This window comes from Dermacentor andersoni, chromosome 3 (genome assembly GCF_023375885.2).
Source record: "Dermacentor andersoni chromosome 3, qqDerAnde1_hic_scaffold, whole genome shotgun sequence".
Lineage (NCBI taxonomy): Eukaryota > Metazoa > Arthropoda > Arachnida > Ixodida > Ixodidae > Dermacentor > Dermacentor andersoni.
Window position 1 is genome coordinate 6,705,195 of NC_092816.1, and position 17,080 is coordinate 6,722,274.

The window sequence follows — 17,080 nt, forward strand, 5'->3', positions numbered from 1 at the left end:
ACTGCTGAGGTTTCGACAGAATCAAACGCTTTCTCATAATCAATGAAAGCTATATATAAGGGTTGGTTATATTCCGCACATTTCTCTATCAACTGATTGATAGTGTGAATATGGTCTATTGTTGAGTATCCTTTACGGAATTCAGCCTGGTATTTTGGTTGACAGAAGTCTAAGGTGTTCCTGATTCTGTTTGCAATTACCTTAGTAAATACTTTGTAGGTGGCTAAAGGTGCGGCTGTCTTACCGCGCGTTTAGTATTGGAGGTGGTGTAATCTTGAGTTTCGGTGACCCATTGGAGTGAGAGGCAGACGAAGTATTCGTTCCCTGCTGCCGGTGCTCTTCCCGATAGCGTCGTCCCATTGCGGGCGACGCTATCAGCCGCGGGGGCTTAGTGCACGCGAAAGCGTTTCTGGCTTCGCTTAATTCGTAGCGCCGAGAAGATATCGTCAACGTACGTGGCATGAAACCGTATCATTTGTCGCCGAATCCCAAATTTATCAAAACGAATTTTCTCATTCAAATTTTTTGTTGCGATTGCCCGATAATTCGGAAAATTCTGTGGCCCTTTTGCGTGTATTTTGTACACGCGTAGAGTACAGCTAAAGTTAATCATTTGCACCACAATTTGTGTGAAACATCTCATATTAAGAGAGCTATGGTCGATTACAACTTACCCTCCTCCACAGTCATGCATTTTCTCCCCAACTCGTTTGCCGAGTGAACCGGGCTAAGCTCCACCTTCATTGGCTCTGCGTCATGATGGCACGTCATGTTGTTGACTTCCGGTTCTCCAGGAGCGAGCGTGCAAAGCCTCTCCAAACTCTCCGCCAGCTACTTGGCAGTCAACCCCCAAGCAAGAGCTATCAAAGCAGCGTGTTGGAGCAGTCTGTCGAAGCGCCGAACGTGTCTGGTATTCCGGTAACCACAGGCAAGCTGAGCATTTCGGCAGATGGCTGGAGGCATAAACTCAAGCTGATGAAGGAACTTTAGCATAGACGTACGTGAGCGGCCTGATCGATCTGCACGGTCCAGCCACTTGTTGGTGCAGCGTTTAACCAGCCAAACAGAGCGCTAATATTTCTCTAACCAAGTGTAAAACATTTTAAACATTTACAAAAACAATGTGTTGATGATTACACTCCTGGGAAAAATTTACACCAGCAGCAAAGAAGAATACACTTCGTTACTGCTACTGTGTATGGTTGAGCTCTGTGCCACCAGGTGGCTGCACCGTGCAGACCATTCACATTTGCGCTTCTGCTCATCTCGTTATGGCACAGTCAAGCGGCCAGACCCTGTCCCCTTGCGCTTGCGTTTGCCCTAGTACCGGACTCGCGAAACGCTATTTCTTTAGTAATCTTCCAGTGTAAAGTGATGGCCGCAAACGTGCAAATCCTGGCGCCGATCGGATAGTGGCAGTCCAATGCGCAGCAGCCAGTTCGCTCGTCTGCTGCCTTGCAGAGGGACACGACCTTGCAGCTCGACATATTGCCAGTCGCTACGTTTGCAGTCCACAATGCAGCAAAGTTGAATCATAGTGTTCGCGAAAAGTCTGAGACTGACTCTGACCGCGGAGCTCTCGTCAAAATGGGGTACGTTGTAACACAAGCAGATGATGCTTGCTGTGTGCCGGAAGTGCTTAAGTGTAGTGAGAATTGGTTCTTGGGCATTCTCTTTCTGTTACTTTCTTTTTATAGAAACAAATTAACTAACATTCCAACTATTACTAACGTCATTTGTTTGCCATAAAGGTGGAAAAATTACCGATGAGGCGCCCTGGGTAGCCAATCGAATAGCGCGACCTGATGACATCATATGGGTGATTTACGTCATATGGTTAGGGGTGGCTGAAAATTCCACCGAGCAGCTTGCTGCGATCGGCAGCGATGTACATTTTTAAAACCTTGTAATAAATTACACGCTTTACGCGGAGCACTTAGATGCATCAATTAATGATCAGAAGGACCTAGTTTAACGAATCAGTGCGTTCGTACAAAATCGTCAAAATCATTTCAGGGTCTGTTTAAGCACAACGACTTGCCATGTCATGTATTCCCCGATGAAGGCTGGACTCCGGCCAAAACGTAGGAAATAAATAAATATATATATATGCAATCGAACACACTTATAAGGATTCCGCTTTTAACAATATACCGGTTATAATAATGAGAAGCTGCTGCACCGTTGGCTTTTGTATGTTTTCCATAGTGAAATAACCCACTTACTACAATGCGCCGATGCTGCATTATCGGTTATAACGATGAAGTCTGGCTGCTGGGTGTCCGAGCCGAAAGGTAGTGAAATGCGAAATTCTTGAAAAGAAAAAAAGAAAACGAGAAATTCGAGCCGCTGCATGATCGGCCGCTGCTCCAACAACCACTGCGTGCGGCTCTCTCCCATTGCCCTTCTACCCCTCCGAACATGAATGGGCTGCGCCCATAGCTCTACGCCGCCCCACCAGGCCCTGAACACTCTCAAGTTCCAGCGATTGCCACAGAGGGCAACAAATCAACCTCAATCTCAATCAACCTCAATCAAATCAATCTCTCGGCATGTGCACTGGTGAGTAAAAAAAGCATTGCTTCGCATCTTCAACTTTGAATTTCTTGTGAGAAAGACGAATAAAGCAGATTCCTGCAGTCATTTCGTAAAAGTGGAAAATAATAATGATTATAAAGTTATTGCTCTTCAAAGGCAATTCAAACGAGGCTCTTGCTATTTTGTCACGTTGCTAAAATTCCTAACACGGAGTACAGCATAAATAATAAATAGTTTGGTTGTTCTTGTGTAAATGATACACTGCGATAAGTTCACTGCACATATTGGCAAATGTACTTCCTGTGATACAGTTAGGTTAGTTGCATTTGAGATGGAATAAAATGACTGGCTTTTATTACCTAGTATCTGGCAGAAAAAATTGTCATCTAATCGAGGCTTCACTAAGCACAGCCCACACAAAGACACCATTCAAAGAAATTCACACGCAAAACAGTGTTGTGTGTGCATGTGCTTTCCTGTCATGGAGCATTTTGTGCACCATTCTTAGTCACATGGATTGCAAGCTCGCTCCCTCTTACACCATACTGATTGAGAGTCTTTTTTCTTTAGACTCCAGCCTCCAAGACGCTGCTCACACTTGTTCACCCCTTTGGACTCTGTTGTCTCTGGACGTACAAGTTGACACTTAATGGGTCACTAGTGACAGTAACATCAAAGGCCAAAATCCTCACAATGTATATTTCTGAACACCAACTAGAGCTGTGACTTGTTCATTTATTGGTCTAACTTTTGTTTCACCATTTCTTGTTTGCATGTTTGTCATGGCTTCAGCATTTCTCTTTTCAGGAAGACGGACAAAAGAGAGATTAATGGTCTGCTAGCTGCCCATGCCAAGCCATAAGAAGCTCAACGGTCATTATAATGACAACAGGTCCTCTTGAACTATGTGCCTCACCATGAAATGTTTGCAAGTTTGCCAGATATAGGGGCGTGAGCCCTATTAGGAAAGCAACAGTCTACAGTTTTGTATCGTACTGAGCTGGAATGCTAAAATTTTGCATACAAGCTTACTTGCTTTTAAGAGCATTTTATGACAAACGGAGAAGTAACATGTTGAGTCCCAAGTAGTTTCTTTTCTGGTCATTATAGCCATGGTGACCAGAACAGAAACAGTATAGCAAGCTCCTACTTGCTAATGCACAAACTCTATCATCTGCTCTTTGAAATCAGCTTGATGGGCATTACCACTAAGTATCACATGCTCCCTCACATCGATAATTTGTGACATGAAAATGCAAAGAATTTTAAAGTGGTCAAATGTGCTCAGTGCAATCTTAAGTGATACTTCATGATGACTGAAACTCTGGCAGTCACTTCATTTTATTTCTTATTTAAAATACCCTCAGGGCCATATGGCATTAGAGAGGGGAGTGGTTACAAAGTAGTAGAGTAAAGCAAACAATCAAGTGCGCTGAGTTCTGGTAATCTAATAATTCTCCTGATTATACAATTTTAGCTAATGTTTTGTGAAAAAGTTTGTTATCGGTGATAGCCACAATACTTAAGGGAAGGTAGTTTCATTCCTGAGATGTACACGGGATAAAGACCGAAAGAAAGACTTTGTGTAACATGAATCAATTCCTACATTACTGCGATGATCGACACATATTAAAATGTAATGAGGCTGCAGTATGAAGTCATTGTGAATTGTGGTGTGATGAAAAATTTAATGAAATAGTAAAAGACGGGTGACTTTACGGCGATTAGCTAATTGAATAAGTGCTAGGTTAGTTTTCATTCTTGTTGTACTTGCAGTACGGTTGTAATTAGAAAGAATAAAATAAGTAGAGTTATTCTTTACTAGTTCAGGTGAAGTAGTAAGATTAACGTGACTGGGATCCCATGTTGCAGATGCATATTCAAGTTTTGAGCGTATTACAGTCTTGTAAAGCTGTGCTTTTCGCGTAGACGGTGCTTTGAAATGTTGCTCCGTAAGTACCCAAGCATGTGATTAGCTTCATTAATGACCTAATCTATATTAATGTTCCACATTCAGTTATTTGTAATGTGTACAGCAAGATCTATATGACGCGACAAAATCTAAGGGAATGTTGTTAACATGACAAGTGCTATGATTAGAATTAGATATGGATATGTGCATTATTTTACATTAGTTAATTGCAAATGGTTCATGTACAGTTTGCATGAAATCAATAAAGAGGCTAGCCCTGCACCATAAGAGACAGCTAGAAAAGGTATGTTCACACAATCGGCCTACTCCACACTTCTCAAACAGACAAATAATTAAAAACAGTTTTTGTTTCTCTTCAAACAGCAGGTGACAAACATGAGCACAGTGTCTTCCCAAGAAGTTTTTGAAATATGCTCGAAGTAGGCTTGACTTAACATTCAGCCAATCAACAGTAGACGAGCAAGGGATGCCTCAGCATGGGAACTTGTCTTCGTCACGGCCCTCACAAGTATGTTTGCTTGTTGAAAAGTTCGATCAAGGCTGAGGCTTCCCTTGCTCACATCTTTTACTCAATTGAAGTGTTCATCACCTTGCAACCTCTTTGCCTTGTTTGAATACACAAACCAAGATGTTTCTTTTTTTTTCAACATGATACCATAAATTGCATTTTCCAAGGATCTGTGAGCATACTTATGTTTATGTTGATTTAGTTTCCTTGTTTATTCACTCAATATTTTCTGATGTCCTTGTAAACACTGTTGTCTCCATAACATTCCTTGCTTTCCTACGATTACTCCATTTGTGTCAAAGCCTTTACTGTCGCACCTGAACACTAAATGTGAAGCATAAGTATCAAGAGCAAACAAAATGTGCTGTAAAATTAGCACATTTCTTTCCCCCTACACTACGTGCCTCTCACCTATGTGTTATCAAAACAATGGGGCATTGCAGCTAGAGCTTATCTTGCTGACAGTAAATCTTTGCCGAGCATGTTTTGTTTCTTTTTTTTAATCTACCTGAAATCGTCGAATGCAGACAATATATGTACAGTATCAAACACATCACGTAGCACTGTATGCAACTACAAGTATGTGGGTAACCCAGCATACCCGCTGTAGTCTCTTAGTGGCTGTGGTGTTCGGCTGCTAAGCATGAGGTCGCGGGATTGAATCCCGGCCACGGAGGCTGCATTTCGATGGGGGCGAAATGCGAAAACGCTTGTGTACTTAGATTTAGGTGCACATTAAAGAACCCCAGGTGGTCGAAATTTCCGGAGTCCCCCACTACGGCGTGCCTCATAATCAGAAAGTGGTTTTGGCATGTAAAACCCCATAATTTTTAGCCCAGCATAAATATCGCTGCCTGAAGTATCGCTTTCCCTGCTGTACTGGCACACCAAACACAACGAGGAAGCTTCGCTTAATTTTAGCGTTCAGTTCCATTAAATAGATAACTATCTGTGTTTCTGTAGGTTGCAAAGTTAGTAACCGACAGCATTCAGTCCATCTGACCTGTATGAAAACTGTGAGCATCTACTGCTTCATTCACCATTGACAATAAACAATGTAAGCTTACCTGTTTCAAGTGTGTTTTTTCCAGTTGAGGCCTCTCGGTCACCTGGCGACATAATAAAGATACCTGTAGTCATGATAGAGTACCGTACACATGAATACCGCCCCGAAAGTGTCAACAAAACGCCCAAAACCAGCGAGCAAGCAGCTCGACGAGCCCCACCAGCCACTACTGCAGTGGCCATAATGCTCATTACGTAATGATGATGATATTAGTTTTGATTTTTGTCAGCGCCGTCTCTCGGTCGTACACCTTAGTTTACAGTGCCACCGCTATTCTTATTTCCATTGCACTGTGGAAGCTACACTTTCCCTTCTCTAAGTTTATATAGGTGTTCTGTGGCCCCATCCTCCAAAACGCAAATGGACCATGCCAACTGCGCCGCAAGCAGATTGCTCACATGTTGCTCGCTGGCTCCTCTTTCAGTGAAGTTCTGCGAACAGCTTAATCACTTGCATTTGTTTTTGTTGGTTGTGTCGAATCCGTTCCTGGCCACGCGGTTTCTCAACTTCGCTCAACTCGCTGCCGAAAGGGAAGATGGCTGATCCGCCCGCTGATCATCGGCAATGCACAATGTTGCCGGTGAAAAGAAAGCGCACGGCTATAGATTTGGAAACTACGTGCTTCTAACCGATGACACAATCGTCACGAACGTGCGTCGTATAGTCACGGCGACGACGGCAGCGATGGTGTGGTAGGTCAGGCTGCTTCAACGTTGTGCTCACAGGAGGCCCGGCATGATTCAGTCCCTCCGGGGCTTTGTTTTCACGAGGAACCTTCTGCTGCACTATGTAGAGTGCTTGAATGCCTTGGAGAAGGATGTTGGCAAGCTTCGCGTAATGCATGCATGGCTGACAGACCTAGGCTTTTCTCGTGCAGTGAGTGAGAAGTATGTGGCGAGATGCTTGTGGTGATCTCTCCTCAGCGTTTCTTCTGGATTTCTCAAGCTGACAGGCTGCCGTGGCAGCCTTCTCGCAATTTTTAAAAGGCCCCTTTTGAGGCCACCAAAGGGATGCCTCGGCGGTACTCGCATATTGCTTTTCACCCGTGATACCTTTTTGCAATTGTTATAACAGTGCCATTCTTTAACGCCCACAGCCGCCGCTTGTTACACGTGATTAGAGCACCCAGGAAGCAGACAAGTAAACACAATTGGCAGCCGGGTGGTGGAAGATGGTGGGGAGAGGCACTGGCCTCCCTGCCTATATAGTTTTCTCCTATCAGCTCTGCCATCCCCTTATAACGCGACAGCGTTAAGGAGCTCGTGTCGCAGAAAAGTCGGCGTCGGCGGCGTTGGCCGTGAGCAAAAAATCCCGGAAGGCAATTCATAAATAAAAACAACTTGCAAGATGGGCTGGGCGGGAATCGAACCAGGGTCTCCGGAGTGTGAGACGGAGACGCTACCACTCAGCCATGAGTTCGATCGTTCAAAGTGGGACAAAAATGCCTCTAGTGAATGCGGTGTTGCCTTAGAACTGTGCCGCGGAAAGTTATACTGTGTATATCGGTAATTATGAGCATGTAAATTACAGAAGTTGCAGTTAAATGCATAGCGCATTACGTTTCCGTTACATTGCTTCTGCGCTTTCTGCACATGCAGAGCCATCTTGCGGCAAACACAGAAGACCCCCTCCTCGCAGTGTATGGCGTTGTCCCGACAGGTGGCGCGCCATGCGCGCATTGGGGCTGTGCAGGGACCGGTGCGAAGCGCGTCGCAGCCCGGCTGTCCGTGCTGATCACGACGTTTGGCTCGCGTAGATCGTTTCCCCCTCTGAGACACCGAGTTCTTTGGTTCATTCTGCTTGCTCAGGCGCACGTTTCGTTGCCACGCCGAACGCTGCGTTGCTCGATGCTCACCGCGTGATTGGTGGGTGCAAAGTCCGATGCGGGGCGCCTCGTAAGTGATCGCTGCGCCGTAGCGCATTGTCGTACACCCCTTGGCAGGTCGACTAGAACGCTGTCGCGTTCCACTCTTGAAGGCGAAGCTTAAGCGTCCTACAATTTTTAAAATTTTTTTATGCAACCCGGTTATAACAATGGAATTTTCATGGCACTTGAATATTGGTAAAAGTGGGTTCGACTGTATATATATATATAACTCCTCGTATAAGAATGTTTTAACAAGAATGCACATTTTGCAGCCACTTCACTCCGTTGCACACACAGCGACGGAGTGCTGCTTAGCTGGGTTCCCTCACTACCAGTTTCAACCGGTTAGACCATGCTCCGACGTACAGTCGCGTCACAATAAATTCACTGACGTTACTTTCAGGACAGACTCTGTATTTGGAAGTAACTTGTGATCATGGTATTGTATTCATCATGCGACGCATATTGTTATTTGATCACATTTGGGAACTGATGATGCAGACAGTCCGAAACATGGCTGCTTCTTGTTTAGAAGCCTTTGGGAAAATTACAGCATCTGTTGTTCACAGTAAAGTAAGGGCCAGTAGCTCCAAAAATATTTGAAAGCGTCGTATCTCTTGTCACCCGGCCGACATGTTTAATTAGGATGGGCTCTCCGCAGCAAGCAGCACATGGTAGGGGAGCCTCATCTAGGCAACTGGCCACGGCTGTCTGGTGTTGAGTGAGTCGTGCAGTGATAAAACACTCTTCCTATGTCCATAATTATCCTCCAACTTTTTTCTTGACGCTTTTATGCGCGTCCCCCTCTCCTCGTATCCATCTCTTGACTCCCCTTCTTAATATTCTTTCCGGATAGTCACTGTCACACTCTCCAACTTTCACCAATTTGTTGAATGGCACAGTAACCGCTAACATTCCTGCATTTCTATTTCTTCGTGGACTTCGAAGCCATTCTCCTACCAGCCCTCCCACTTGTTTGTTGTGGCAGTTTCTTAGCTTCCTTGGCCCAGCATCACCATCCTTGATATATTTTGCCGTGTGAAAATCAGCCTTCTTTTAAAGTGAGGCCTTTTTTTTAAAGTTTGCCCATGTCGGGGGTGGTTCAGAGCATGTATATACATTGGAGAAGCGTAGCAAAGAGGAAAGAAGATATGAGAAACTCATTAAGACCTTTGCACCACGTCGAATATGCATAATGCCCTCTGGAGCTCCCTGGGCGTCGATCGCCCGATTAGCCTCTTGACAGCTGTAACTATCCATGACCCCTTGCAAAACCACTGCAGAAATCACAGCGCTTACCTTTCTACCATACCCAAGTCCAGAGGGAAGCTATAGTCGGGTACAACTTTAGAAAAAAGTGGAGGCCCCGCCCAGATGACCGAAGTGCCTCTGCGACTAAAATAGTCCTGCTCAAAAAGTTGCGCTTCTGAAATGCGCAATTCTCGGTATAAAGAACAGCTTTTGTATTTTGATGACTGGTTTATAGAGCTCTCATTTGCTACAGCACATACGGTATCGCGAGAGAAAAATAACCCCGTGCCTTCTACAGCGCTGCCCGTCGTCTGCTCTTTAGCTTCATTGCAAGTGACAAAAGTCACTTGCAGAGCTGTGTGGTGGGAAAGCATATCGAGCGCTGGCAGCACACCTTATGCGTGATTGTGTCACAGAACGCATTCTACAGCTTGCGCGTGCAGGGAGTACTGGTGGACAGCAATCAATCGACGGTGCTACACAACGCTAGAACACCGCCGCTAGACGCTTGACTATCTCGGTGCTTACAACGATGGTTCACACTAAGTTGAGGGCAAGAAACCTTTGCGTTGGAGGCTTCTTTAGCAAATATTTTCTGTTAAGACCCTTGTAGGTTTGTTTCATGCGTGCACGCTTTCCTCATTTCTCCTGAGAATGGTTTTGCTCTATCACTTCACCCCGTCTGACGAAAAATGCAGCGACACAGCGCACGAACACACCCGCCGCTAACAGTAGGCACCAGACTTTGGCAAACTTTCCTTGTCGTAACTTCACTCGGGAGCAAAATAAAACAACATGGAACAAACACGCAGGATGTGTGTTTGTAGCCGTGTGTCACCGTGGGATCCTGTTTTCATGCAAAGCATAGCGCAGCATCAGCGATGCTCACTGCAATATTTCTTCGTTAAATCACGGCTCAGAATAAATGCATGCGGCACAAATGATGCATCATAAGCTCGCAGTAATATTTCCGCCATCATAGACCATCACAAACAGTTTGCGAATTCACTCTGACGAGGGGCTGACGTACACAGCTGATGCCACTTGGCCCAGTTCGAAGTGCAGGCAGCCACCTTCTCCGTCGGCGGGGTGACCGGCTGTCTGGCTCATGACGTCAGTCAAGAGTGCGCGCCCATTGGTGGATGCTCGTGTGCACCCGCCTTGGAGGAGTGCCCCTTTTTTCTAAAGTTGTACCAAACTATAGATAGGATGGTAGAGAGGAAGATGGAGAGAAGGCAGATAATGGGAAGAGCTGACGCAGTTGCAAAACAAGTGATTAACAGCCTTGCTACTCTTCGCTCGCAGTTCCCATACAAGGGGAGGGGAGGAGGGAATAGAGAAAAGGTGACATGAGAAGGCAAGGGAATGCTACTACTGTAGAAATGACAGCATTTGCGGTGAAAGTATGGTGACTTGAGAGAGAGAGAGGTAGAGAAAGTGGTTCGATGTGGATAGGTTGGCGCTATCTTCTGCAGTCCTTCTGTTCTGTAGGAAAGGGGGGAGGGGGCTTCGATCCCCCCCCCCCCCGGTTACGCCAATGCGCTCTGAAGTGGAGCGCATTGTGTCCTGAAAGAGCCAAAGATTGAACATGGCAAGTATTAGGAACATTGCTGAGCCAATAATGCCCAAATATAAAAAAATACTTTGACATCTGTGACTTCGCACTGACACACCGGTACTGGGGTTGTGCTGTGAAGTTCAAGAAATTGAACTTTGACTTTAATATTCTCTTCTAATAATCAATATATTATCACGAAGTTAACAAAAGTAGAGTTTTCAAAGAATACTTTATTAGCCTCAACTGATTTAGTGTTTCTCTTTAGTGTACCTTTAAACACGGCACTTTTCAATTATAATACATGATTTTGCCAGAGAAAACTTCTGATTCTGTACTACTCATGCTCAGGACAGTTGAGAAACTTTCTTAAATTTTTGAAACTTGGAAAGATGTTTGAGAAAAGATTGAAAGCATTGAACATTATCAGTGAGAGAGCTAGAGATGGGTTCTTTTCTATCCTCGCTGCATTTCTGTGGATACTCCAAGAGAGAGGGGTGATTGAGAGTGTTGCACACTTCCATTGCTCTTGATTGCTCACCTGTGACTGCTTCCTCTGTTGCAGCCCAGGCACTATTGCATGAACAACCGGATCAAGTATGACTCGTACCTGCCAACACAGTAAGCATTGAACTGATAGAGGATTTTTCTCACTTCAATTTTTTTATGCTGGACCTTTTGACATCGCAGCATTTTGAACATTTCAGTGAAGGACATCGACCTTTGTGGCCTGTATTTGGAGAGTATAAGTATGTTCCACCTCAGCGCTGGCTTCACAACATTGAGGTTGGTAGCTGTTCCTACCCCTTCCCACGTGTAGGGTAGCAAACCAGACATGTGTCTGGTTGACCTACCTACCTTTCATTCTTTCTCTTCCTCCTCCTACTCTTTGTATGTTCGCATATAATTCTAGGGGCACAGAAAGCTATGCACCGGTTGTGTGAGGTATTTTAGGACATGACTCCATATTGCCTTGGACATTATCATTCTCACTGTATTTATCTAGCTGCTTGACTTCGTCCTCACCAATCCCTCTGTCACCTATCGCATTTACTTCAAGGTAGCAGTTTATATTCTGACAAGGAAAATGCCAGAATGAGAGAAAGCTTTTTAATAATGTGCAAAGAAGTTTGGTGGTGCATATGTAAGTGCCTATGTGTTACCTTGCGTAAAGAAGTGTATCAGGAACAGAAACTCCCTTGCACGAGGAATAAGAGGCAAAAAAGCAAAAGCATATTGTTGCAGGGAGAAAGCAGGCCCACGAGTGTCAAATAATGTATATTTACAACTGGCATTTATGGCGTTCAGGCAACTGCCAGACTTCGTCTTCGTCTAGTCCAATCCAACTTCTTCGTTCCCTTCACCGTAACATCACCCTCCCGGTGGAGTAGCTTCGTCCCGGTGCAAGTTATAGAGCCTCAGTTAATGGGGGGACATAGGGCTTAAGCCTGGCGACGTGAACAACATCGCTGGTGACGTTGCGATCCACTGAAGGCTGGCCGACTGGGGCGATCTCCTATGTCACGTCGGACAGTTGGCGTAAGATCTGGTACGGACCAGAATACCGGCAAAGTAGTTTTTCCACAAGGCGACGTGACGTGAAGGCGTCAAGAGAAGGACAAGGGAACCAGGTGAAAGATGGTAGTCTCGGTGCCGAAGGTCGTAGCGTCGCTTTTGAGAAGTTTGCGAGACTGTGAGGCGATGACGGGCGACATCTCGGGCCTGGGCGGCTAAGTCAATAGCATCGCGAGCGTAACCAGTGCTGGGTGATTGTACTGCGGAAGGTAGCAACGTGTGAAAGGGCAAGGTGGGGTCGCGGCCGTACAAAAGGTAAAATGGTGAAAATCCGGCATTGTCGTGACGGGACGAGTTGTATGCGAAAGTGATGTATGGTAAAGCGACGTCCCGGTCACGGTGATCGTCGGAAACGTACATTGCCAGCATTTCAGTTAGCGTGCGGTTGAGTCGCTCGGTGAGGCTGTTCATTTGAGGGTGGTACGCGGTAGCAATCTGGTGGTCTGTAGAGCAGGAGTGGAGCAGGTCATCGACAGAAAGTAGCGGCCGCGATCCGTCAGCAACTGGCGAGGGGCGCCGTGGTGCAGGATGACGTCGTATAGTAAGAAGTCGGCGACATCTGTAGCGCAGCTGGTTGGTAGTGCTCGTGCGATGGCATATCTCATGGCATAATCGGTTGCTACAGCAATCCATTTGTTGCCTTTGATAGAAATTGGAAAGGGGCCAAGGAGGTCTAGGCCCACACGAAAGAAAGGCTCTGTGGGGATATCAATTGGTTGAAGCAAACCAGCGGGAGGCGTAGCAGGCGTCTTCCGGCGCTGACACAGGTCGCAAGAAGCGACATAACGGTGCACAGAGCGATAAATGCCGGGCCAGAAGAAGCGGCGCCGCAGGTGGTCGTATGTACGAGTAATGCCCAGATGTCCAGCAGTAGGAGCGTCGTGAAATTGCTGGAGCACAGCTAGTCGAAGGTGCTTGGGAACGACTAGGAGGAGCTCCGGGCCGTCAGGACGAACGTTACGACAGTATCAAGTTCCATCGCGCAAGGTGAACATACGGAGGGACGGGTCATTGGGCGAGGAGCTTAGGCGTTCCATAAGTGTGCGAAGAACAGGATCTTTGCACTGCTCATCGCCAATATGGAGGAAGCCAGAGAGGGATAGAACACTGATGTCCGCGTCTGCATCGGTATCGTCCGGTTGATCCACGGGATTGCGGGACAGGCAGTCAGCGTCTTTATGCAGGCGCCCTGACTTATACATAATAAAATATGTATATTCCTGTAGATGCAATGCCCAACGTGCAAGTCGTCCAGTTGGGTCCTTCAAAGAAGAAAGCCAGCAGAGGGCGCGATGATCGGTTACGACGCAGAAGCTCCGACCGAAAAGGTACGGCTGGAATTTCGCGACCGCCCATACGAGCGCGAGACATTCTCTCTCAGTAGTGGAGTAATTTCGCTCGGGCGTGGAAAGAAGGCGGCTAACGTAAGTGATAACACGGTCTTGGCCCTGTTGACGCTGAGCGAGGACAGCGCCGATGCCATGACCACTCGCGTCAGTTCGTACTTTAGTGGGCGCAGAAGGGTCAAAGTGTGACAGAATTGGGGAAGTTGTAAGCCGCCGCTCAATCAGTGTTGAAAAGGCTTTCTCCTGCAGAGGTCCCCAAGAGAAAGAGACGTCTTTCTTAAGAATGTCAGTGAGAGGGTGAGTGATGTCGGCAAAATTTTTCACAAATCGCCGGAAATAAGAGCATAAGCCCAGAAAACTACGGACATCGTTTGTTGAACAAAGTACAGGAAAATATCGCACGGCGTGAACTTTCTGTGAATCAGGTTGGATTCCGGCGGTGTTTACGAGATGGCTGAGCATGTTAATTTCACGGTGACCGAAATGGCACTTGGAAAAGTTTAGCTGAAGGCCAGCTCTGTGAAACACGGAGAGTATGGTTGTGAGGCGCCGCAGGTGGCTCTCAAAGTTCGGCGAAAACACGATCACATCGTCGAGGTAACAGAGGCATGTAGACCACTTCAAGCTGCGCAAGAGAGAGTCCATCATGCGCTCGAATGTAGCTGGCGCATTGCATAATCCAAACGGCATGACCTTAAATTGGTACAGACCGTCCGGTGTGACGAAGGCGGTTTTCTCGCGGTCCATCTCATCGACGCTAATCTGCCAATAGCTGGAGTGGAGGTCAATTGATGAAAAGTATTGGGATTCGTGAAGGCAGTCAAGAGCATCATCAATGCACGGTAGGGGATAAACATCCTTCTTTGTTATCCTGTTGAGGTGACGGTAGTCAACGCAGAAGCGCCACGAGTTGTCTTTTTTCTTTACTAAGACAACCGGTGATGCCCATGGGCTACTGCAAGGTTCAATGATGTCCTTGTCCATCATCCTGTCTACCTCTTTCTGTATGATGGCCCTTTCTGTTGCGGAGACACGATATGGCCGCCTATGAATGGGGCTGGCGTCACCGGTGTTGATGCGATGCGTGACAACAGATGTCTGGCCAAGTGGACGGTCGTCCAAATCAAATATGTCCCGAAAAGATGACAGGAGGTGACGAAGAGCTGTTGTTTGCTCGGAAGGAAGGTCAGGGGCGATCATCTTAGAAACATCGTCCGCAGACGTCGAGTACGGAGGAGTGGGTGACAAAGGTCCGTTGGTACTGACGAAGGATCCAGAGGTCAAAGAAGAAATCTCAAATTCTTCCAAAGGAGTGATATGCGCTATGGCGATACCGTGTGGCAGCACACGTGACGAAAATCCAAAATTGAGGATGGGCACGCGAGCGCAGTTTTCGCGGATCCGGATTAAGGTGCTCAGTAGGGCAATATTGCGCTACAAAGCCACGTCACTAAGCGGCGACACGACGTACTCGCCATCAGGTACGGGAGGACAGGGCATCAGGAGGACATTTGTAGCTGCCTGTGGAGACAGCCTTGCAAACTCAGCAGAACATAAGCGGTGTAAAACACAAGTTGTTGCGTCGGCAGGAAGCGGCAGATCCAACTGGTACAACACCTGCGGAGCAGTCAATTTGGGCAGAGTGTTTCGAAAGGAAGTCGAGGCCGAGAATTAGGTCGTGTGGACAGTGTTCAAGGACGATAAATAGAACAACAGCATAATGGCCCGCAATGGTCACACGTGCAGTGCACATTCCAAGGACAGGTGAAGTACTCCCATCGGCGACTCGCACAGTGCACGGTACGGCAGGTGTCGGAACCTTTTTGAGCCTTCGGCGGAGAGCAGCGCTCATAACTGAAAGCTGCGCTCCTGTGTCAACGAGCGATCTAACAGGAACGCCATCAACTTCAATGTCCAGTAGGTTTCCACGTGTAGGCACGGTCAACAGAGGATTTGTGGGCCAGGTCGGAGTTGCAGCTTCACCTCCGGGAGCTGCACCACCTAGTTTCCCGAAGCGAAGCCACCGGTTGCAGAAGGGGACGAAGAGCGGTGAACGAGAGGCGAACGGGACCTACGACCTTGCGGAGACAGGGAGCGGCTGGATCTTGGTGGAGCACTGTCTGCGTTGATGTTCCTAGTCGGCGTATAGGGCGAGAAAGTACGATTGTCTGGTACTTGGTGGTAGTGACTTGGAGACGACCACCGAGGAGGCGACGACCAATGGTTGCGGCAATGACGGGCGATGTGTCCAATACCGGAACAATTAAAACAGATAGGTTTATCATCCGCTGTGCTCCAGTCAGCTGGGTTGCGACGAGGGGGCGGAAAGCTTTGTGTCTGGGAGCGAGCGGCCGGAGAAATCTGGTAGGTGTTTGTATGGCGGATCGAGCAGAGAGATGGAATGCCCAAACTTGCTATTTCCTCCCGAACGACCGCTTGTATAAGGGAGATAGCGGGCACGCTTTCCCGACAATGAGAACGAACTGGAGCCGGAGTCATGGCCTTAAGCTCATTTTACGCACTTTACAGCGGCTATTTTTAGGCCCCTTTACAGCCAAGTCACATCTTCACAGAACTCATCATTACACCGCGAAATCACTAACACTGTCTTGGTGCTCTTTTGCCATACCTGGCCCTTGCGCCACTAAACCACACACATTCATTCATTCATTCATTCAAGCTCACGGCGAATGATGCGCGTTATTTCTTCCAGTCCTGTGGGCTGAACGAAGCGCGGCGGGTCTTCGCAAGAAGATGTCGCGGCGGTATTGGGCAATCGGTCGAACGTTTGAGCGACGCGGCGGCCCTTCGCTTGTTCGAAGCGCCGGCACTCCTTTATAATTGCATCCACAGTGGCACAATCCTTGCACATCAGGAGATTGAAGGCATCGTCTGCAATACCTTTCAATATGTGACCAATCTTGTCTGCCTCGGTCATGTTGTTATCAGCCTTGGGACAGAGGGCCAGCACATCCTGTATGTAGACGACAGAGGATTCTGTGGACGTTTGAGAGCGACACGCAAGTTCTTTTTTTGCCGCCAGCTGACGACCGACAGGTCTGCCAAACAGGTCTTGCATTTTTTTTTTGCAGACATCCCAGCTCATTAGGTCAGCTTCGTTTGTGTCGTACCATTGCCTTGCAGTTCCTCTTAGGTAAAATATCACGTTTGCTAGCATCATTGTTGGATCCCACCTGTTGTTGTCGCACACTCGTTCGTACATCGTAAGCCAGTCCTCGACGTCGGCGTTGTCCAGGCCACAATATGTCCCTGGGTCCCGCGGATGAGTGAGGATGACAGTTGGCACCGGCTGCTGAGGCGTTGTCGCTTGTGTCGGTTGATTTGCCATTGTGGCGGCAGGTAGATGACGTCCGCTGCGAAGTTCCGTGACTGTACCCCGCACCTCCACCAAAATGTTGCAGGAAGAAAGCAGGCCCACGA

The 17,080-nt window shown here is 47.2% G+C and overlaps 1 protein-coding gene and 1 long non-coding RNA gene across 5 annotated transcripts in view; one reads left to right on the plus strand and one right to left on the minus strand.

Annotated features, from left to right (window-relative positions):
- LOC129382154 (uncharacterized) overlaps positions 1-17,080 on the minus strand; it is a 241,420-nt gene that overhangs the window by 175,973 nt on the left and 48,367 nt on the right. For both annotated transcript variants that reach the window (XR_008610239.2, XR_008610240.2), the window contains 2 exons: positions 6,047-6,088; positions 2,226-2,312 (listed from right to left, as the gene is read on the minus strand). This is a non-coding gene — a long non-coding RNA (uncharacterized lncRNA). The remainder of the gene's footprint in view (positions 1-2,225; positions 2,313-6,046; positions 6,089-17,080) is intronic.
- LOC126520957 (uncharacterized) overlaps positions 1-17,080 on the plus strand; it is a 123,834-nt gene that overhangs the window by 51,013 nt on the left and 55,741 nt on the right. For 2 of the 3 annotated variants that reach the window (XM_050169795.3, XM_050169790.3), the window contains exons 6-7: positions 11,284-11,339; positions 11,426-11,504. The exons of the other annotated variant lie outside the window; for it this stretch is intronic. In XM_050169795.3, coding sequence (XP_050025752.1) covers positions 11,284-11,339; positions 11,426-11,504 — 135 coding nt within the window. The remainder of the gene's footprint in view (positions 1-11,283; positions 11,340-11,425; positions 11,505-17,080) is intronic. 3 annotated transcript variants of the gene reach the window in all.